At 44.6% G+C, this 23,604-nt stretch overlaps 1 protein-coding gene across 4 annotated transcripts; it reads left to right on the forward strand.

Moving 5' to 3' along the window:
* The first annotated feature begins 793 nt into the window (after positions 1-793).
* Positions 794-23,584, forward strand: LOC149307484 (dual specificity mitogen-activated protein kinase kinase 1). Of its 4 annotated transcripts, none has more exons than XM_089539275.1 (11): positions 794-942; positions 11,214-11,424; positions 11,733-11,879; positions 12,996-13,073; positions 14,201-14,252; positions 18,384-18,508; positions 18,982-19,189; positions 19,956-20,020; positions 20,924-20,985; positions 21,199-21,244; positions 22,452-23,584. In XM_089539275.1, exons 1-11 carry the CDS (start codon positions 863-865, stop codon positions 22,563-22,565), a joined length of 1,188 nt encoding a protein of 395 aa, XP_089395401.1. In that variant the 5' UTR covers positions 794-862; the 3' UTR covers positions 22,566-23,584. The 4 variants fall into 4 exon arrangements, with proteins under 4 accessions (XP_089395401.1, XP_089395403.1, XP_089395402.1 ...); XM_089539276.1 differs by lacking the exon at positions 794-942 and adding an exon at positions 10,479-10,533; XM_089539277.1 differs by lacking the exon at positions 11,733-11,879.
* The last annotated feature ends 20 nt before the right edge of the window (positions 23,585-23,604 follow it).

Raw genomic sequence — 23,604 nt, forward strand, 5'->3', positions numbered from 1 at the left:
TTCTGCCAAAGTATGCTGGTGCCTTACAAAACTACAAATCCAAGGACTATAGGGTGGCAGTTAGTGTCAGACTGCATGAGTGACCGGTCCAGATGTCCGAACCCAGGATGACCAGGTGTCCTAACTGCAAAGGAAGGCAAAGCACTGAAAACTTTAGGATGTTCTATAAAAATGGGGGACATGGCCAAATAAAAGGTCAAAACACCCTTAGAAACCCATTCTTCTTAGTCCTGCTGCAAATGGAGGACCTTTTGGAATTCCTCCTGGACAGAAGCCTGAAATGGAGGGCAGGCCTTGGAAAAAGGAGGATGTGCCTGGTCACCCTGGACCAAATGTCTTAGCAAAAGCAAAGACGAGCTGCAGACAGATATTTATACTGAACACAGAACTGCAGATTGATGTTTATATTAAGTATCAATCCATGCTTTTTAGCCCTGCTCCAAATGGAGGACCTTTTGAGACTCCCCCCCTCCTGGGCAGAAGCCTGGGATGGAGGACAGGCTCTGGGAAAAGGAGGACCCTGCCTGGCTCTATTGTCCCAAACCACCAGCCCTTCCTTCCTTCCTACTCTTGCTGAGCTTGGCCAGGAGCTAGGCAGTGGCTCTTCCTTGCCCATTGCCCATGTGCAAGGCATGGATTTTTGGGCAGCAGCACTCTGCACATGCGCCCTTGGCCTTGGCACCTCCTGGGCGGGGAAGAGGAGGAGGAGGAGGAGGAGGAGGAGGCAGAGGGTGGGGTGTCCCTTTTAAAGCCTCCTCCTCCTCCTCCTCCTCCTCCTCCTCCTCCTCCTCCTCGTGGGCTCCTCCATCCTCCTCTCGCCTTCTTCGCCTTGGCAGAGAGAGGGAGGCAGGAGGGCACCATCATGCCCAAGAAGAAGCCCATGCCCATCCAGCTCAACCCGGCCCCAGACGGATCCGCCATCAATGGGACCAGCGCCGCCGAGTGAGTAGCAGTCCCTGGCCTTGGAGGACTTGGGAGGACATGAGAGCCACCCTGGGGCAAGGGAGAGCCATGCCTGGCTTGCAAAGGGGCTTCTTCCCCTGGCACAGGGCTCTCTCTCTCTCTCTCTCTCTCAATCTCTGTGTTGGGTTTTGCAAGAAGAACTTCTTTGCAAGCCTTGGTCCAAGAGGACAAGGAGATGGTCGCGTTGCTTGCTTGCTTTTAAACTTCTGCATTTGCCTTGCAGTGCTTTGAGCTCCATCTCCTTCTTGTGAAGATGGTTGGATTGCTGGTTTGCTTTTGAGCTTGGCATTTGCACTGCAGTTCTGTGCTTTGTATTTCTCCTCCTCCTTCTTTCTTATAAAGATGGTTGAATTCTTTGTTTTTAAACTTTGCATTTCCATTGCGATGCCTTGCATGGCTTTGAGCTTCTCCTTCTCCTGAAGATGCTTGAATTGTTTGGTTTTTAAAACTTTGCATTCTCCTTCTTCTTGTATAGATGGTTGGACTCTTTGTTTGTTTTTAAACTTTGTACTTCCATTGCAATGCTTTCCTTTGCAGTGCAGTCTAGTTCTCCTCCTCCTTCTTGTGAAGATGGTTGGTTTGTTTGTTTTTAAACTTGGCATTTGCATTGCTTGTTTTGAGCTTCTTCTTCTTGTGTGCCTTCAAGTCTTTTCGGACTGAGGACGACCCTATCCTGAGGTTTCCTTGGTTCAAGAGGACAACAACATTGTTGAATGAACGAATTCAACAATGTTATTGTCCTCTTGAACCAGAGAAACCTCATGATACCTGGGACTTCTGAATGCTCCTGCTGCCAACTTCTTTCTCTCATGAGTCTCAAAGGTGCTACAAGATCTCTCTATGTACTGATTCTACAGACTAACATGGCTATATTTTGAATTAAAACATGATTTCCTTGTCAAATTGAACCAAGGAAACCTCAGGATACTGGAGACTTCTGTACCAGAGGGATCCGGAGTGTGTTTGTGTGTCTCGACGTGTTGTGTTTTGCAAGAAGAAGTTTGCAATTTTTGGTTCAAGAGGACAAGAACGTGGTTGAATTGGAGGTGTCCCCCCCAAAAAAAAACTTTGTACAGTCAGCCCTCCGTATCCACAGATTCAAGCACCCATGGCTAGAAGATGTTTTGAAAATATATGAATTCCAAAACGCAAGCCTTTATTTTGCCATTTTATATAAGGAACGTGGTCTTACTATGCACAGCAACACAACGGCTACCTTAGTTCAAGAGTGTGAGAGGTTTAAGTGAAGCCCCGTCACACACTTCCAGAAAATAATCCTCACTTTACGGTTTGCTTGGACTTCTTCTCATTCTTTAAAACTGGAATGGTTTGAATCTGCTGGCCTAAAAATGGGGTCCGTGAGCAGTCTGGTGCTTTCGGCTTTGTGGCAGAGGTTAAAGTAGAGGAGAATTTAGGACAACAGCGTATTTGAAGCTGAAATGTGGAATAAAAATTGCACTATATATATATATATTGCACATGAAAAGAAATGCTGGTGTCAGGGGAGTGGATCTATTAAACTGTCCCAAGGCAAGAATTCGGTGGCTTTCATGTCTCTGGAGCTGTTTTCACTTGAAGGGGAAGTAGCCCTTCTTTGCAAAATATTACCCTTTTGTGTTCAGAAAAAGTAGCATTTCTGTTGTCAATTAGAAGCAGGCTCCTTTGAATTCATGAAGTGGCAGAGTTCCTCTCCTCCTACTCCTTTTTGTCATTTTCATTACAGTTGTCGTTGCCGTTGTGTGCCTTCAAGTCCTTTCCAGGTTATGGCGACCCTAAGGCAGAGCTATCATGGGGTTTTCTTGGCATGTTTCTTCCGAGAGGGTTTGGCACTTCCCTCCTCTAAGGCTGAGAGAGTGTTCTTACCACAGTATTGTGAGGCATAGTGGTTTGAGTGTTAGACTACAACTCTGGAGACCAGGGATCAATTCCCCGATTGGCCATTTAACCCACTTGGTGACCATGGGTGAGTCACATACTCTCAGCCTCAGGGGAAGGTAATAGCAAACCTCCTCTGAACAAACCTTGCCAAGAAAACCCCACAATAGGTTCTCCTTAGGGTGACCATAAATCAGAAATGACTTGAAGGCACACAACATCAAGAAATACCACATTTAAAATGCCATCTAAGCACTTGCTGTAATATATATTTGCACACCTAACAGTTTTGCAATCACAACTGTTTCCGCTTGCCATACTGAGCTGTTGCTAGGATCACCTGCGTCTGTTCCAGTAAAAGGAGCATTCCCTGGCATCTCCAGAGAACAGGGCTGAGGATGTGCAACAAGAAGCCAACAAACTGGGAGGGTTATTTAATATGTGTTTACGATTTGTTTCCTCTCTAGGCCCCCTTTCTCCCAGTAAAGGAGGCTGATGGGGTGCAGGATGAGTGCGCCGCTCAGTGATGTCCACTCTTCCGATGCAAAAAGCGCCATCAGTTGTTGCAGTAATCCAAACTGTTGGCAGGATTACTTGTGTCAGTGAATTGCTATGGTGAATTTTACAGCCGGAAAAGTCTGTGTGGAAGCTCTCTGCTTAATGAGGAGTGGAGAGCAGTACTTCTGCAATGCAACAGGTTCACTGCTGAACTGCGGTGGATGCAAGAGGTGGGAAATGCCTTCCCAAAATAGAGATGCTGGAGGAACTGAGCCTTTGCAAATTCTGCTTTGAGGAGAACCCATCTGTATCTTCCAGATGAATGGGTGGAAAGGATCTTGCCAGTCCATGGGCCATTGAGTTCCCCAAATGTTCCCGTGCACTTCTTGGAATCTATGTGGGTGTTTTATATATAAAAATTATAGAAGTATGTGGTTGGAGAGAGTGTGCATTTACAAGCAAACAGCATTTTAATATGCTGCTGTAATGTATGTTTGCACACCCAACAATTTTGTAAATCTAACTCCTTCTGCTGGCCATACTAAATTGTTGCTAGGATGTGATAGAGGTTCGTAGGATTATATATATTACTTATAGGGACCCTTTCTCTTTGTCCCAGTGGTCATCCAGGGAGCATGATGGGCAATAGAGTCAGGACAGCCATTCAGTGCAGACATTAATGTGCAGAACTCTCTCCTACAAGATGGGATGAGATTTTCAAAGTGGGATTAGTCAAATTCCTGGAAGATACTTGGTGGACTCATGGCATATTCTTATCCTTTCCTACCTGCATAACCCTTTCCTTCCTCCACTGTCTGTCTCTCTTGCCTCTGCTTCTGGATTTTAACTTGGTTGACTCATTTCACATATGCACAATGTTAATTTTGAATAATAACTTTGCTGAAATGGGTTGAACAGCTCTTCTTTTTTGCGCTTGTGGAACCTATCCCTATTCTTTCCATGTTATTTCTACCTCTGGTACCAAAGAAATAAAGCACATTGAGTTCTTCAATTGCTCCAGGTGATGTGGCACTGCTCCTATCACCAATTGCTTGCGCTAGCTGGGGATGATGGAAGTTGCAGTCTGACATCACTTGGAGTGCTCCGCTTTGCCTTCCCTTGTTTGAGAATTTATACAAGAAGCAGTAGAGGAGGAAGGAAAGGGACAAACCTGTGGAGTGACCGATGTTCTCTTCTGCTCACGCTTCCTTGAGTCAGGCCAAACCAGAGGCCAGGAAATTTTGTAATGAAGCCACGATTTTGGCTTGCAATTCCATCAGCCAATGCACTTTTTGAAGAGGAAATACACTGTGACTCATTCATCTTGCAGGTTTTCTTCTCTGCCACTATTTTTCAGAATCTGCAAATGATATACTGAAGTCAGCTTGGCTGCAAATGGGGGCATTGTGACACTTTGGAAAGGAATGCATTCTTGTACTTTTCCTGAACCCTTTCTCTGTCCATTATTTCTCATCATTTGCTTAGAACGGGAAATGGGGAAAATGCCCACTTTCAACCTTACTCTTTTCCCATTATATCAGCAGCCAGCTGCGATAACTGCCAGTCCTCTATATTATACACATGTGGCGTTCACATTATAAAGCAATATTGGCATGGGAACCAAGCAGAGGTTTTTCAAATTGAGAAGGTGGTTCTACTTTTCATTGTTGTTTCATGCCTTCAGGTTGACATTTTGAACCTTCTAGAAACCATTTGAAAGTTTCTTCCAAAATGCATCCAAGGATCACTTTTTTGTTTTACCAGTCTCTGCTTTTCTTATGATTTCCATTTTGGTGACCAAAACCTATGTATGCTTTTTTAACAAGCTGGGAGTAACTGGTGAGGCTGGCTTAGCGGCTCTCCCCTCTTCTCTCTGTTTTGCTATTCACACATGCTCTGGAAGGGATTATTCTGGAGGAAGCTACTGTTTATTATGCCTCAGGGACACATGGCTAAAGTAGGATCAGAGAGAGCAGAATCCCACTCTTTCCTATCTCAGGCTTTACTGCATTGTTTACAGCAGGCATGGTGCTGCAACCTGACACCTGGAGTCTGTGTTCCTCCAGCCCTACTTTGCCATCCTCCTAATGCCAAGCATGGCATAGTGGTTTCAATGTTGGACTACAACTTTGGAGACCAGGGTTCGATTCCCAGCTTGGTCATGAAACCCATTGAGTAAGCATGGGCAAGTCACATACTCTCAGCTTCAGGGTAAATGGTAAACCTCTGAACAAATCTTGCCAAGAAAACCCCATCATAGGTTAGCCTTAGGGTCGCCATAAATTGGGAATTACTTGAAGGCACACAACAAGAGCAATGCCACAAAACAGTGCTACTATTCTAAAAAAAAAACCCTTCCGTTCAGAGAGAGGACGAAGGGTGAGGGGCTTAAAAAGACTTTGTCAAAAGGACCTTCTTTATCAGAGGCCTGCGCTTCAAAATGTCCACTGAGCAGAGTTCTCTAGGCACAGTCTGTTACAAATATATAATACAAACCTGCCACCAGACCTATGCTAATAAAATAGTCTTCCTTTTCTGCATCTCCCATTCTTGCAAAAGTCACTTTTGGTTGTTGCTTTCTTTCCTTTTTCCCTTTCAACCAATTGCCTTGGGAAATCCTCCTCTCTTTTTAGGTGTGCGTTTGACGTTGTCTCCTTTTCCATCCCTGCTGTTAACTCGATCTCTACGTGTGCGTTGCTGATTGTATTTGGTAAGCAGTGCGTTATGAATTTAGCATAAGTCCCAGCCAGCGATGGAACAGTTTATTATTAAATACGCACTTCAAATCCAGTTTTAATCCCTATTCAATCCCAAGGACAGCTTGGGGCACCTGCTTTCCAAATCTAGCCCCTAGAGAGAGAGAGAGAGAGAGAGAGATTCCTCTCTCTCTTTCTCTCTCTCTTTTCTAATTTACAAAGAACCTAATACGGCATTTAGAAACATAAAATGAAACATTGGCAGAGAGTCTGCCATAATCCTTCTGTTTGTCTCATTAGTTAGCAATATTTAGAGATACAAACAATTCCTTACTTTGCCCTGTTTTGCAGGGGAAGGGGGATAGAAAATCATCTCAAACTACAGATCGCCAGAGCAGGTTTTAAACCCTGTTTAATGTTATTATCAGAACCTAATGGTGCAAAGTTTGCCCACCCTCCCCATCGGCAGGGTTTCCCTGGTGCCAAACTCAGCTGCCTTTCCTCTTTCCCCCTTCTCCTCCCTCTGCAAAAAGGATGCATTTGAGGACACGGTGCTTTTAGAAGTGGCGGCAGGCCAGAGGGAAGGCCCAACGCGGCAGAGAGTTAACAGCTGTTTAGAGAGGAAGGAGCCATGTGCCGCTCAGAAATTCCTGACCAACATCTGCTCTCCGATGGAAGTTCTTTCCTACCCACAGTTGTGTCTGGACAGGAAGGGAGCAAATTCCTTTGGAACGTCGTCGGCTGGCATTCCTTAGGGGCCGGGGCACGGTTTCTGTATTCCTTTGAGAGATTTCATCACCCCTTAGGCATTCCACCGCCCACGTGTGCCAAGGGTGCTAAAAGGTCATTGGCGGTCTCCCATCCAAGTACTAACCAGGGCAAGAAATGCTCCAGAGAGTCGGATTAGTTTGTGGCAGGGCAGGTGATGGGTAGAAGGTAGGTCTGTGGGCCAGTCATGGGTGATGTGCAGCCGATCAGCAAGAGTTTCTGACAAGCAGTAACTTAACAATAGTAAGTAAAATTGCAAGTGCAGAAAAAGGTTTTCTTGGCCATGCTTGGCCTGGTGCTATCCATAGCATGCATTCCTTGTTTGTAGAGTCACTGTCTTTGACCAGATTTCTTGTGCAGCTCTGCTAGTCAGTTCTGGAGCTGCTAGAAGCCTTGATATAAAATAGTGGTCCCCAAACTGTGCCCTTTAAGAGATTTTGGACTTCAGCTCCCAGAAGTCTCAGCCATATTGGCCAATAGTCTGGGATCCTGGGAGCTGGAGTCCAAAATCCCTTAAAGAGCACAGCTTGGGGACCACTGATATAGAGCAAGGACAAGGGGACACTATGGAGTCATGCTCCCCTTTGGTCTAAAAACCAGCCTACCTGCACCCTTGTTTGATATTTTAAAAACACTGTACACCCGTTTGTGCCATTGTTAGTTGTACAAATGGTGTCGGGCCAACGGGTGTTTCAGATCTGTGAATGCAGAGAAGTATAGATTGGGCGGGGATTAGGAGTGAAGCGATGAATCCTCATCTGAGCACCTACGCACCTGTCGCCTCTTGGAAGAGTAGGAGGCAGTTGACAGTACAATTTGCATGAACAATGCTAGTCTTGAGGCAGAAGAGTGTGAAATCTAGGAGACAGCTCTGTGTCCTCCGAGAAGCACAATTCTCATGACTACGGAAACAAAAGTCAAAGCAGATTCTGATGGGTTCTTTTAATTAATTATTAATTAATTAATTAATATCCCACCTTTCTCCCAACAAGGGCTTCATCTCAAGGGCTATCTAAAGAAGAATAAACAACAATGCCAATAGCACATTCTGTAAAACGTAAGTTGTTTGCTGTGAAGTCAGTTTTGAGTAATGATAATCCTATGAACGTGAGACCTCCAAGAGTTCCTATTATTTATGAATGGTTGGTTCCTTAACTAAGTGTTGTTGTTAATTACTATTACGTTGGCTGTGACTAATGATGAATGAGAGGACCTCCAAGAATCCTGGTCATCAACAGCCCTACTCAAGAACTTCAAACTTAGGAAAAATAAGAGCAACCAAAATGGTGAAGGGTCTGGAAACCATGAAGCCCTATGAGGAGAGACTGAAGGAGCTGAGTATGTTTAGCCTGGAGAAGAGACAGTTAAGAGATGATATGATGGCCCTGTTTAAGTATTTGAAAGGGTGTCACATTGAGGATGGAGCAAGCTTGTCCTGCTCCAGAGAATAGGACCTGGAGTAATGGATGCAAGCTCCAGGAAAAGAGATTCCAACTCAACACTTGGAAGAACTTCTTGATAGTAAGAGCTGTTTGATGGTGGAGGACACTCCCTTGGAGGGTGGTGGGGTCTCCTTGTTTGGAAGTTTTTAAACAGAGGCTGGATGGCCATCTTCATGGGGATTGTGTCTTCCTGAATGTCAGAATGGGGTTGGATTGGATGGCCCTTGAGATCTCTTCCAACTCTATGATCTATGATTCTAACTCTGTAGAGAAGGGTGCAAGAAAAGAGGACCAACTGCAGAGATGGAGGCAGAAGGGTTATATGTGCAAGAAAAACAAGCAAACCCCTTGGCTTCCCAGGCTCTGGACATCATTTGCCTGCCTTTGTGGCGAAGCCAAAGTCCAGGGCAAAGGGGTATATGTAGGAAATGGAGCATCTCTTGACCTGGGGCAGGATTGTGGCTCTTGGCGCCATCTGATTTTCCACGGGGGAAGCACTCTGCTTCCTTTGGCTCAGCTGTCACTTAGGCCAAAGCTGCCTCGGAGGGGCCCTGCCAACGGATGTGCTTTCGAGAGCGTGAGCTGCTTATTCTCCTCTCTTGCCAGAAAACTTCCAAGGCAGGAAGTACCTAATCAGATTGCAATGACACTCAAATATTTACAGTGGTGTGATAAAGGCAGGCTCCTCTGCTCCTCCTAATGATAGCCTGCTCTAATTTAGTTTTCTGATTGTCGGCGTAAAGATAAGGAGAGAGAAGGCAGCTGGGGTTTATATATATTGCCAGCTCTTCATGGCTGCTCTTGCTGTTTTGCAGCAGACATGCAAGAAGAACTCAGCCTTTTTATCCTGAAGGTAGGGGAGAGGGATGCGTGCGCTGGTTTGGAAAACATAACCCTCACGTCCTTCATGGTACAGTTCTGAACAGATGCTTATTGTTCGAACATGGCTGCGTGCATTTCGTTCCATGCCTCTCGCAAAAACAAATCAATAATCTTGTGTCGTAACAGTCTCAGAAGACGGCTCCCTTTTAGATATAATCCCAAATGTTTCTTGCTAGTAATTTATATGCCATTGGAAATATATATATATATATATAATACAGTACAAACCTGAAATCAATTTAACCTAGTAATTTGCAATTGATGTATTGCTGGTTTCTCTGTGGGAGCAGCATTTAGAAGTGTTTCTTTTTAGGGCCACATCTCTCAGTGTCCCAGCCAGTGAGATTCTGGGAGATGTAGTCCTGGAAAGTCTCAGAGTCCTGGCTGCATTGCTGAGCGAGGTGTACAGTTGGCAGCTTCTCTTTATTTCATTAGGATAGCAATCGTGTGGCCTTCCAAACATCGTTGGACTATAAGTCCCAGCATCCTTCACCATTGACTGTGCCGACTTGGGGCAGCTGGGTGTTGCAGTCCCTGCACATAAGGAGGGCACTTGAGCTTCCTGCGTCATTGGGATGTGCCATGAAGTTCTTCAGTGCCAGCGTGGGTATCCATCTCAGTTACTAGCAGCCTGCACCTGGGATACTTAACAAATCAAATACAGTAGTTTTGCAACTGCTGCAGTTTGTAAAAAGGTGTCCAAAAATGGGAGTGGGGTGTGGATTCAAATCCAGCAAGAAAACCACTCTAATCACTTTTTAACGAGGAGAATAAAAACAGCAACAGCGTCCCTTGACACCTTGGAAGAGATGTGAGTGATACAAGCCCTGCTGGGAAGTGAAGCCTCTGCCTCCCATTCCCTTGTTCACGTTCCCTTTCATCTACAGACATGTTTTATTTATGCAGGGAGGGAAGGAAGTGCAAGCAAGAAGCTTTCCTGCGGTGTGTTGGTGGTTATGTAATTGCCTGAGAATTGGCACAGATAAGTGTGTAAAATATTTACACAGGCTCTCTGGAATATGCTGCCACTGCAACATTCCTCCCTCCTTCCCTCCCTCCCTCCATCCATCCAGCATGGCCTTCCATTCCCCTCCAGATGTACTGGACTACAACTCCCATAGTCCCTCGGTCCACAAAGTTGCACATCTGGAGGGGATCGGGTTGAGGAAAGCCAGCCTTACAACATTTTCTTCAGAAATGATGACGGCTCACCGGTTTGAATCAGCAGGACTGAGTCAATAAAAGTGTGGGAGGGAAGGAAGGAAGGAAGGAAGGATTTAAATGAAAACTTAGTTCCGTCTTGTGTTGCAAAAGAATGGCTAGTTGGAAGCCAGTCAGCTCTTCCGAAATGCTAAACACTTTTTGGTTACTGGCGATATTGCAACACAGCGGGTGATGTCCTGCTGCAGGTCTGTGCAAATATAAGGAAAATGCAGAATATGCTTTAAAGAGTCCTGATGTCTGTGTGTGTGTGTTGTGCATACTTGCATGTGTTCCCTGGTACTCCTTGGTTACAAGACTGGGCTTAAAAGGATGTGGTTGTACTTTCAACACAAGATTACCAGTACTTAAGGGGATGTTTCAGTACCTGCATAGTTTCTTGTCTGCTTCTATGGCTAGCAAAACATGAATAAATTCAGAAAAACAGGAAAAAACCAAAACAAGGACCACAAAATGTTAAAGCAAATGAATTTTTACATCAGGTAAGATGTTAACAGCAAGCATTTCAACATGATCTTCCTAACATAAAGGTTGGCAAGGTATAGCCCATGAGCTTCATGCAGCCTTTGAACCGTACTTTTGTAGTCCCTGAAAACCCAGTCTCTCAAGTTTAAAAAGAATTGATATGATTTTCAAGCAGTTTCCCCAAATACATAACATGCAAAATTACCCTCATTCACCTCCACAAGCACCCCAGGACTTCAAACTCCTCCACAAGCAATATGTCTGTTTCCCTCTATAGTCCCTCTCAAAATGGCAGCAGGAATAAACGCCAAGTTCCAAACCAATGTGTCAATTGAACGGTTCTGCTTTTCTCCTCAATTAATTGATGTTTATTAACGCCCCCCCTTCCCTTCTTGTGCCATAGGACAAATTTGGAAGCCCTGCAGAAAAAGTTGGAAGAATTAGAACTGGATGAGCAGCAGCGGAAACGTCTGGAGGCCTTTCTGACCCAGAAGCAAAAGGTTGGGGAGCTGAAGGATGACGACTTCGAGAAAATCTGTGAACTGGGCGCTGGGAATGGCGGGGTGGTCTTCAAAGTCTCTCACAAGCCTTCGGGCCTCATCATGGCAAGGAAGGTGAGCGAGCGCAACTACTAACCTTGCAAAGCCATGGATGGGCAACTGAGGTGGGTTGGCATCTTGCTGCTTGCATTGTCAGGTCTTTGGACCGTAGATAAATAAAGTATAGTTTTGGGAAGAAGTTCAACTCTCAGGCTGAGTGATTTGTGATGCCCTTACCCCAAACGTCATCTGGGATCCCTCCCTGAAGGGGGGTTCTGGAGCTCGCCGTGGGAATGGCATATCGTAACATTTGGATGATTCTTCTCTTCAACTCCCAAGAGTTGGCCAATAATGGTACTTAATGGCAATCGATTGCTTTGTAGTTGATCCACCTGGAGATCAAGCCGGCAATTCGGAACCAGATCATCCGGGAGCTGCAAGTCTTGCACGAATGCAATTCTCCCTATATTGTGGGCTTCTATGGAGCCTTTTACAGCGACGGCGAGATCAGCATTTGCATGGAGCACATGGTAAGGAAGCCTTTGGCACTCCATGATGCACATTGTATGCTTGCTACAGTTTACCTGCTCAGAACCATGTGTTAACGCTTTTGAGATCCAGATTGCTGTTGCTCTGGTCTTGTAATTTTCTTTTTTAAGAAGAAGCTTTGACTTAAAGTGGTTGCGCTTTACTTAGAATCGATGAGGCTTTTGCTGTTTCCCCTTCTCATGAAGCTCTTAGCAACAGCAGTTTATATTTAACTTGGAGAGGGTGTGTTTGCTTTGCATAACATGTTGAATCAGGTCCTGATAAGCCAGTGGAGTGATTTACTTTTAAGCCTGAATTCTAGGATCAACTAGGCTTACAGTGTTGCTTCGCTGTGTCTTCTTTCCCTATTCCCCACCATCCATCTTTCCTTCTGAGACTATTTTTGAACATATAGAGAGTGCAAAGCCGAAGGCTCCCATGGCTGGCATCCATAGTTTTTTGTTTCTCTGAAGATGCCAAAGCCACAGATGCTGGCGAAACGTCAGGAATAAACTCCTCTAGAACATGGCCCCATAGCCTGAAAAACCCACAAAAAAAACAACTAGAGAGTGTTTGAAGGCAGTGCTTCTACATCTATTTCATATGGATTTCTCCCCCAATGTGCCAGGGACTGGATAATATTTGTGCCCATTGGCTACAGCTGTTTCTTTCCTGCAAATCTGTCAGCAGCACTTGAAAAGTAACTTGCCGCAGTTGCTCTTCTATTAGTCCCTATAATTTTTTGAACCACTTTTAGGATTAATAAGAGAATAGTGGAGTACGTATTTCCTATTAAGGATAAGGATTGACCGCTTTCATATTCCTGCCAAGTAATCCAGCACATGGGCCTAAGCAGGCAGAACCAAATGGACTCCCAATTTCCAGTTGGGTTTACTTACTAAACAACCTGAGCATTTCCTGTCTCTGTCCTTAAATCTCTGCTGCACACAGATCTCTTTGCCGTTGCGTTTCATCAAAAGTGCAGCCCAGCTGTTCCTTTTCTGCTATCAGATGTCAGGATGCTTTTCCCTTCCCAGTGGGCTTAGCAGAATGCCGTTGACACGTCGCATGTAAACATAATTAATGCTCCAAATGTTTCAATGTCTTTTTCTTCTCAGGATGGAGGCTCCTTGGATCAAGTCCTGAAAAAGGCTGGCAGAATCCCGGAGAAGATTCTCGGCAAAGTTAGCATTGCTGTGAGTATTTGGCATTCAGGAAGCAGGATCCAACTACAGTTGGAAACAGCAGGTCAACCCCAGAAAACAGAGACAGCTGGTGAATGTTTTTCCTCCAGGCAGATTGCAGCAACGAGGACAGATCTGACCACGCTCCTGTACTTTTGCTTTTTGCATTTTAAGCGCAGGGCCTTCAGAAAAAATCAGGTTTGCAGAGGAGATCCATCCTGGAGAGGGAGGTTTCTGCATGGCCAGAAGCCCTGAGTTGACAGTAGCAGCACCAGGCAGCCACTACAAGAGGGATGGCCAAAGGCAGCAAGACTAGGGCTGCATCTGCACTGCAGAAATGATACAGTTTGACACCACATTAACTACCATGTCTCAATGCTATGAAATTCTGGAATTTGTCATTTTGTGAGACGTTTCACCTCCTTTGTGAGAGAGCTCTGGTGACACAACACAACTACAAATCCCCAGACTCCACAGCATTGAGCTATGGAAGACTAGAAGTGATAAGCCAGTCACAACCAGTCATTTTCTAGTGGGGCGTTTTTGGGGGGTTTCTTTTAGCTATTGGGATGAAGGACCCCCCCCCCCCATTGGCATTTTGGGGGCAAAATGACTGTTGCCTGTTGTCAGATTTTGGCAAACAAAAGTTTTTCACTCTTGTGCTTCATAGGGTCCCCATGTCATAGGATTCAGATCCCTGGTTCAGAATATTCTATATGGCTTTCCATGGTGGTGTTCAGCATTTTGCATGTATCTAGGGGTACGTTTTATATAGATAGATATAGATATATGTTGATAGTTTTGGAAGAACAATTTCTAAAAGAGCTTGAGTGGATTTTATTAACCCATAAGGCTCAACAAGTCAGTGTAGCCCAATTATTGGGTTTCGGCCTTAAATCAATGGGATTTAGTCTTCAACGATTGAATCAGTAGATCTGATCAAGTTAGGATGAGCAAAGTGGATTCAACCCAGAATTGTTATATGTAATTGTATATGGAGATAACCTGCCCTTTTTTGATTTGTTGAGGAAGAAATACTGCTAATTGTCCATGTTTGTATATGCAATTTTTTTTCATGTCCTGCTTTTATTTTATTTCTTTAATGATTATATAATGGATTACTTTGTTTTCAAATCCAGGTGATAAAAGGCCTAACATATCTGAGAGAGAAGCATAAGATAATGCACCGAGGTAAGAATGGATCCTTTTGTCTCATTATATTCTGGATGCTAATAACTGCCTTTGCACATCTTTGCTTACCAAAAAGCAAAGACGTAGTTCATAAGTGTTGGACTTAGGCCAAGGAAACCATTTCTCTGCTCAGTTATTATTCTCAGTAGCTAATCTTGGGCCACAGTGGAAAACAGGGAGGTGGCTGGAATCGGAGAAAATATGAATGTCTTGGTTCCATATTTTGGAAGGAAAGCCGGTTAAGAAGTTGGATCCAAAAGGAAATCACGCTTTATGGAACCAACCAACTGGTTTAAGAACCATGAAAATGTGCAGAGAAGTGGTTGAACTCTATGCTGCATCTGTGGATGTATGGAAGGGGATCTCTGCCATCCCTTTTTGTTGCACAAAGCCTTGTCTGTGTCTAGCTACTCTACTCTTCTTAAATTGAATGGTATTTGTGCTGGCTTTGAATTGTGGCCACCCAATGAATGAGAGGCCTCAACAACCCTGCTCAGACCTTGCAAACCCAGGGCAGCAGTACTTCCTTGAGTAAATCCATCCATCTGTCATGTACTCGTCTTTTCCTATTGCCTTCCACTCTTCTTCCTGAAGTATTGCTGTCTTTTCCACCAAGTTGTGTTGTCCAAGGTACAGTCGTCTCAGTTTCATCATTTTGGCTTCTAGGGACAATTCAGAATTGATTTGCTCTCATACCCTATTATTAGTATTAGTATTAGTATTAGTATTAGTATTAGTGATGTTGTTCTGTAGTACAGTACAACTGCGGTTTCACTTACCCATGTCTGAAAAACTATGGTCTCTCTGGGCATAGAGTCTCACTGGAGAACCTCCAGATGCCTAGATGTGGTCAACTTCTGCCAGAAATATAGGTTCACTGTTATCTGGAGTTTTCACTACCCATGGGAACGTATCCCTCGTGGTTACAAGGTCGTGCTGTTTCCGTAAAACTCTTCAAGCGCTATGTTCCAAGTAAGGTGCTATTTTCCTGCCCGCGCTTTCGTGCCATGTATACTGAATCCAATTCCCACCTCTTCATTTAGTGTGAAGTTTGCCTCCTGTGTCCAACAGCTGCTCAGCAGTTCCTTAATGGCTGTGCGCTTCCGTATCCGACACGACTCCCGCTGTAGTTTCTTAGGAGCGCGGCGTGCGCCATGATGTTTACAAACCTTGGACGTGCTGTTTTCAAAACTCAATTACCCTGAGAGTGTATTCGCATCATCATCAGCCTGTCCCTTCCTGCCAGTCATTACTGGATGTTTGGGCAACGGAAATCAATACAGCTGGAGAGTTCATATAAATAGGAAAGGAAAAAGCTGAGAAACATTGTTCCCCTCCATGTCAATATTTCTGAACCCACTAGGTCAGGCAGCTGGGTTGCTTGAACTGGTCTATTGATTCAAATTAGCGGCACAAAGAGTGTTAAAGGTTTTAAAGTTTGTTGTATGGCAGCACTCCCTGCTGTGTCACTTACCAATTTTGATTTTATTTTGTCATCAAATGCTCCTCATAGGGAGCTTTTGAGGGGCAATCCCACTCTACTGGGGCACCAAGAAAGGCTCCCCCCCCCCCACAAGCAGCGATCTAGGAGATGATTTCCATCTCACTGATGAAAAAAATAATTTGGTCACATAAAAACATGCCCCTACATCTTTCCGTCGGAGGGGTGCTTCACGCAAGTAAAGACAAGAGAGGGAAAGACTGTCCAGCCAACCTCAAAGAGGGGAGGAGGAGGAGAGCCTGGTTTTCTGAGCACCATAAATAATCTGGATGGTGTTTTGGCCTGGATGCTGGCAGGGGAGCAATAAAGAACCGAGGGCTGGACGCTTGCATTAGCCTAATTGACTGCATTTACTTAGGCTCTTAGCCGGCTCCTTCTGTAGCCATAAAACACAGCGGCATGACGGCTGCAGGCCTGGAACGGAAGTCGAGAGGAGCCCTGGGGAAATGCTTCATCCCAGAAAACCCGGACAGAAGCTGTGCTAAAAGTTATAATTCAGGGTGGGCAGAGTGAAGCTCTCCAGGGGTTCCCAGTTTCCTTTGCCACTAAAGGGGTTGTGGCTGCTGACACCTGGACCTAACACTTCTAAACAATTACTAAGGAAAGTTAAAGAAGAGTAATTGGATCATAGAGTTGGAAGAGACCCCAAGAAGGGCCATCCAGTCCAACCCCATTCAGCCGTGCAGGAACTCACAATCAAAGCATCCCCGACAGAGGGACATCCAGCCTTTGTTTAAAAACCTCCAAAGGAGGAGACTCCACCAGACTCAGAGGGAGCCGCTTCCATGGTTGAACATCACTTACCATCAGGACGTCCTTTCTAAGGTTGAGATGGTGTTTCTTTTCCTGCCCTTTGAATCCATTGCTCCGTGCCCCCATTCTCTGGAGCAGCAAAGAACAAGCTTGCTCCATCCTCAGTATGACGCCCCTTCAAATAGTTAAACAAGGAAAGGCAAAGTCAGGATTACCGCTGAACACAGAGAAAACAAAAATAGTGACCACGGAGGAGCTATGTAAATTCAACCTAAATAACAAGGAAATTGAAATAGTTAAAGGTACCTTGGATCAAATGTCAATCAGAACAGAGACTGCAGTCAAGAAGTAAGAAAAAGACTAGGAATGGGAAGGACGCTGTGAAAGAATGAAGCAATACGTAAAGATATACAAACTAAGCACTAAAGGTTTACAAGGTCTTTAGCCTTCTCTGCTCAAGAGTGCTGGCGCCTCACAAAACTACACTTACTATATTTCTTACCTCTCCCCGTGGGTTGAAGTAGGGAACAACAACAGTTAACAGACAAACAAGGTCAGTCCAAACACATCAATCAGAATACACATCAGTTAAAAGGACAAATAAGATGTACACACTTTAAAACAATGCACATCCCAGGATTTTGTAGATTCCTACAGAATAGAGCATTGTGTTTAAAGTGGTGTCAAACTGCATTATCTCTGCAGTGTAAATGCAGCCTGAGAGATAAACGAGGCCAAAGGGAGAACCTTCTTGAGTGTCCTTATCTACAAAGTGGGGCAAATGTACCCCTCCAGAGGTTATTTATTGGACCATGGCTCCCAGCAGCCCCATCAAACATAGTCAAGGATGAGGGATGCTGGGAGCTGGAGTCCAGCAACATCCCACAATTCTCTCTTTCTGTATAGTGTCTTCAGAGGCACTTCTAAGAAAGAAGAAGGAACCATGGGCTAAATCTACCTCTGGAAATGATGGAAGGCGGCTGGCCACTGGATGTACCCCCATCACTTCTCCCTCCCTTAATTTCCTCTTCTTACTGGCAGAATTGATTAGCGGATGTAAGAGGCATAATGCACTGCTAATGACTGGATAAGTGCTCTGTTCTACAGAGCGAGCAGTCCTTACGCCTACAGCAGAAAAGGATGAAAAGGAACGCTCCCAGGCTTCAGCGTTCGGAAACAGGCTCCAGTTGCCTGGTTACAGGCAGCCACCCTTGAAGGAAGCCGGGAGACAGATGCATGCAAATGCTCCCGTGATGCTTTGATTCGGACAACCACCTTTACTTCTGGGGAACCCTGGTTTTGAAAAAAGGCCTTTCATTTCTGCAGATGACAATACTGAGGCTGATGATTTACTCATTTTTATTATCCCAAATTGGACTTTCTGCTCTTTTGAAGGAAAATAATGGGTGCGCATCAAGGAGGTGCAATGATGTGGAGCCAAATTTTTACCCCCAAGTTGCATGTTTGCATTCCAGGTGCACCGGATAATGATGCGACATCACTTCTACCCATCATTGTCATCTCATTTCAGCAATTTTGAATGGATTTTTGGGGCACGGGGGCTTGTAGCTGGGTTGGTTGTTTGTACTGCCGTATTTATGGACAGTTTTGACACACTTTGAGCTGTTTTGGAGCCAAAGATTACGTGAAAATCAGCCATAGAAATGAGAACACAATGGCCATCTAGCAAAATGCATGCCTTTGGAAGGAAGAAGCAGATGGGGGAATATCATAATTTAAGCATTTGTTCCTTTCATGAATTAGTTTCTTCCCCATGCCCTTCTCATCTTAATCATATGAATGTGTATCAGAGATATTAAGGTAAAATAAATTAGGCTGTAGCCCATTCATCTTTTTTCTTTCCTATCCTCACCCAGATGTGAAGCCATCGAACATTTTGGTAAACTCTAGAGGGGAGATCAAGCTTTGCGATTTTGGGGTCAGTGGGCAGCTGATCGATTCCATGGCCAACTCCTTTGTGGGGACACGATCCTACATGTCTGTAAGTACAGACCATAGATCTGTGATAATCTTATTCACACGCAGCAAAATGCCTAAGGCAGACAGCGTTTGGTGTTAGGAATTCATGAAGGTGTAATCCTCGGATAGATTCCTTCCCCCATCCCCAGTATATTTTACAGTTGCGTACACACAACAGAATTAAAATGTCTGCAGTCCCCACAGTCTCATTTCTAACCTGAAGTGCTACAGTTGTGACTATTGCTGCTAAAAACCCCTCCTTGCCAGGGATCCTAGTTGGTGAATCTCAGCTGAGATGTAAATGGGAAAGCGGAAGAACAAGCTGAGTGGAATCAAGTCTGGTGTCTGGCTTCCCTTCCTTGATACAAGGGGTCTGTTGATGCTTCCTCCTTGGATACGAATTTATTGTTGCCATTTTCAACTGCCGCAACTTTTAAAAGATATTTAAATATAATTAATATTTATTTTATTCCCCCCCCCATGTTGTACATGTAGCCAGAGAGACTACAAGGAACGCACTATTCAGTGCAGTCGGACATTTGGAGCATGGGGCTCTCCTTGGTGGAAATGGCCATTGGAAGGTATCCCATTCCTCCACCGGATTCGAAGGAGTTGGAGCTCATGTTTGGGTGTCCCATTGGGGGTGACTCCCCCGTCTCCGAAACGTCCCCCAGACAAAGGACACCAGGTCGGCCAATGAGTGGTAAGGTTGCACCGATGCCGTTTCTCTTTGGGGATAAGAAATATGAGTCAGGTTACATTGAGTGGAACCCTGTTCATGTTTTACACATCCTTAAAAAGTTGGATGTTCTGGCCCAAATCTGACTGTCTGCGTTCCATTCCACGTTGAAAGAGTGGAGTTGTACATGGCATGCCATTGTGCTTGGATGGGTATTGTGCATTGGGCACATAGATGGATGCACATCACACATACAGATGTGTATGCACATTTGGTTGCTCAAGTGTTGTAATTCACTAATGGGGCTGGGTATCTCTATTAACATAAAGTTATACTCCATCTCCTTGGCGTAGGAACTTAGCCGTCTTGTTAGGCCAAACTGGGCTTGGGGTGGTTGCAAGCAAGCTTTGAAGTTACACAGGATCCTTCAACAACCAGCACAGAAGTATTTCAGGGATTTTGCTATCTATGTGGAGAAGATTCTAGGTTACAAGCTGCAGGAGAATTAATCATCATGATAGTCTAGGATCAACAGTAGGAAGGCTTGCTGCAACTTACACTAGTGTGCAGACACTGACAGATCCCAGGAGTCCATTAAAAGCAGGTGGTAGCAACATGCCATAACTGTATTTTAAAGTCATGACTGTCTCTTGACAAAAGTCATCCTTTTCTGACATCGTGGAAACCTCATAAAATGTTCCTGGAAAAGTTAGTGAATAACAATAATAAAAGTTATTATCCAAAGGAAGTATATTATTGTTGACTTCCACTCTCTGCTGTGATTTTCCAGCCTATGGTTCAGACAGCAGACCTCCAATGGCCATCTTTGAACTCCTAGACTATATTGTCAATGAGGTAAGTTAGCCAGCGTCACGCCGTGTATTTTGCATTGTAGCTGTTGGTGGGTTTTGCAAGCAGAATTAGGAGGCAGTCACTACCTCAAGGCAAAATCCTCTGGGAATTCTTAATGCACATCTAATTTTTCTTTTTGGGGGTTAGAGCTGAGAACAAGCAGCACTTCAAAAGCAGCAGACCCAAGAGGAAAACATACATTCCTTCATTCATACTTATGTCTGCCCTTGGAAAAAGGAGGAGGAGAGGAAGAACCCTCCCAGTCTCAGATTATTTTCACATCACTTTGACCTGTTACAGACTGCCAAAATAAAGCTGCTTCGGGTCTCTATGGAGGTATGCTATTTAAATGATACATGCATCCTAAGAGTCTGGAGGTCACGCCAAAGCCACACTCCATTCCTAAGCACTGGAGTGCAGCTTTGGTGCAGCTTCCAGATTCTTAGGACCCATGCATCATTTAAACAGCAAACTTCCAAAGAGACCCGAAGCAGTTTTATTTTGGCAGTCTGTAACAGGCCATAGTTATAATTTTGATCCCACTTCAACTGCCATGGTTGAATCCTGTGGGAACCTGGGATCCTTTGCAGTTTGGTGAGTTGCTTGGCATACTCTGTGTGAGATCTATAATGCCATATATCCAGGAGAATGAGATGGAGGAGTCTAAGCAACTGCCCAAACTACAAATCCCAGACCAGAATACAAAATGGAGGGAGGAGTTGCATCGCCACTTTCCACTCCACTCTTCTCCTTCCCCATTTGACTCCCTGGAGTCACCTGGCCAAGATATCCCCCAGTTAGGTTTTCTAATGAATTGGGTTGTGGAGAGAGGCTCAGCAGCTGCTGCTTTGAGAAGATTAAAGATGGCATTGGGGGTAATGGTGTCTTCCCTCTTGATGTTTGCAGCCACCTCCAAAGCTTCCCAGCGGAGTCTTCAGCCCAGAATTCCAGGACTTTGTGAACAAGTGGTGAGTTCAGCCCCTGAGCACTTTCGTCTCCTAAAGAACCGGATTTTTGCCTTTTTAAAAAAGGAAGCTTAAAAAGTGTCATACCTGAACGCATATGCTGCTGCTGCTACTGTGGCTTTGACTACCTATGCTCTAGTGTAGCTTTGAATGGACCCTTGCTGGGGGGAGTAGGAATGCGTCAGAAATGTGACTCTTCTCTTCCTTTTTGCACAGTTTGATCAAGAATCCAGCAGAGAGAGCTGATCTCAAGCAGTTGATGGTAAGTGGAAACTTTTACACTTCTCTGTCAGCTTCTCTTGGCTGTAAGAGCTACCAGAAAGTGGAACAGGCAGCCTTGGAGGAGGAGGATGGATTCACCTTCTTTAGAGGTCTTTAAACAAAAGTTGGATGACCCTATTTCTGGCGTCCTTTAGTTCTAGATTCCAGCATAGCAGGGTGTTCGAATAGATTGCTTTTGTGACCCTTTCCAACTTTGATGCTCTGCGGTTTTCCATGTTGCTATGCTCTGGCTGCTGCAGTTCTCCTATGAAATACAGCAAGGTAATTGAAGCTACAATAGAAAGGAATCTCTCTTTGGCTTCTTCTCACACTAGCTGTATACAGTTGCTCCTGACACACATCACACAAAACAACCCTTTTGGTTTCCAACAAGAGAGCTTTGTTAGTCGGTCACAACATGAAAAAGAAAATGAGTTTGGGAGGAGGCCTCTAGTAGTACCTTTTAGACAAATAGACTTATTTTAGCATGAGCTTTGATGGCTTATCAATCCACTTCATCAGCTGTACTTGATGGAGCTCAATTACATAGCTGTGGGAGTGGGTTCACAGCGCAGTCGCACACAGAAAGATGTGCATTGTGATCTAGGATGATAAGGGTCTATCAAGTCTTTTATACTGAGGCACAACTAAATACATTAGCAAGAGCAATTTTCCTTGGAGACAGAACCTTCTGAGACTTCTTTTGCTAGGTGTATAGTTGTGAGAACTTGTGCATTCATATTCATAGAATGCCAACATACCACTATCCTCCTTCTTACTTCTACTAATGGATTGGAATTTGTCCAATCTTCCTCTGACTTTTTTGTTAGTTTTTGCTCAAGAACTGCTACAGGTTGAGTCTCCTTTATCCGAAATGCCTGGGACCAGAGTAGTTTTGGAGTTTTCCAAATTTTGGAATATTGGCATATACATACTGCAACAAAATTCATTTATGTTTCCTCAACACCTTATCCAAAGCCTGAAAGGAGTTTTATACACAATACATTTGATAATTTTGTACATGGACCATCAGAAAGCAAAGGTGTCACATCTCAGCCGCCCATGTGGACAACACCTTTGGAATATTTTGGGTTTCCGGATAAGGGAGATTCAGTCTGTACTTGTAACTCAGGTGTTGTGTACCTAGGAACGTTGAAATACTACCTTGCCTATTTTGTTTGTTACATTTTCTTTTTGCTCCCTGCCAGGTCCATGCGTTCATCAAGAGATCGGAGGCCGAAGAGGTGGACTTTGCAGGCTGGCTGTGTTCCACCATTGGCCTAAACCAGCCCAGTACCCCGACCCACACTGGAGGTGTCTGACTCTCAAACCGGGGAAGAGAATCCACCAAATGCTGCCGCCGCAACCACTGCTGAGCAACCTTCATTCCAAGGGGAGCTTGACTAAAGAGCCCCTCGCCCAGACCCACGAAAAACGAACTGGAAGCAGTGCTTGGTGGATTGGCATCCGCTTCCTCCTGTCCGGCTGTTTAAAGCAACGCAGTTTTGGTCCCATCTTCTCAGAGCTTCTGTCCATTGTGGCAGGGAGAAACCTGTCCTTTTTAAGGAAACCCCCCCATCTCCCTACATAGCATGTGCCAAATTCTTTTCTTTCTGTGTTGCCCTCCTTTCCCTCTCGGGGTCCCAAATTAACAGTTGTTGTGTTTGATGACTTGTTTGCTAACTGACCAAATGTGTGATGCTTTAAGTGAACAAGCTACCAATTTTTGGAGTGAAAAGTTGAGCATCTTTTCCTCCCCCGGCCGAATGGGAAATCTCGCCCCCCCTTCCTAAGTGGTTGTTGACCGTGAGCCTTTTTGTGACTTTAGTGGCCCTTTTTGCAGTCTTGCTTATCCAGTCTCTCAGGTGAAACAGTTAGGGACTCCTCTCCCAGGTATGTATTAGCTGCTACAAGGCTGAGGTGGAAATCGCAGTAACTCTTCTGACCTTTGTGTAAGGACTTTTCGATGAGCGTGGGCAGCGATGGCATCCTGGATGGTCCCTCTGCTTCCCGTCGCGTCAAAATACAGAAATTGGTTGGCACTTCTATTTATTTTAACAAGTGTCTCGTTGGAGAAGTGACCCGTCCCTCTCCCCAGTCAATCCGAATTATGTGTATTTTGAGAATGGGTCGTAAGAAGACTAAAAGCCTTTCGGCCAGAATGAAACGCCTTTCTTTTTATTTAAAAGAATGCACCAGAATTCTTCTAAGATCAGCTGAAGTTTGTCTATGAAGAAAAGTCTGCATACTGTTACAAGTGTTTGAAAAATCCTTTTAATCATTTTATTCTGTCAGATGTTCAGCCATTTCATCCTACACTAATAAATATGTCGTGGTGTTACTTTGGGGAATTGATTAAAA

The sequence above is a fragment of the Sceloporus occidentalis genome, unplaced genomic scaffold, assembly GCF_023333645.1.
Source record: "Sceloporus occidentalis isolate IW3139 unplaced genomic scaffold, rSceOcc1.0.p SCAF_9, whole genome shotgun sequence".
NCBI lineage: Eukaryota > Metazoa > Chordata > Lepidosauria > Squamata > Phrynosomatidae > Sceloporus > Sceloporus occidentalis.

Excerpts from the sequence above, each read along its gene's own strand:
- LOC149307484 (XM_089539275.1), top strand. The coding sequence starts at position 863 with ATGCCCAAGAAGAAGCCCATGCCCATCCAGCTCAACCCGGCCCCAGAC. Across the intron at positions 11,425-11,732 it reads GCCTCATCATGGCAAGGAAG|TTGATCCACCTGGAGATCAA; the intron begins GTGAGCGAGCGC and ends ATTGCTTTGTAG. Across the intron at positions 21,245-22,451 it reads CTGATCTCAAGCAGTTGATG|GTCCATGCGTTCATCAAGAG; the intron begins GTAAGTGGAAAC and ends GCTCCCTGCCAG.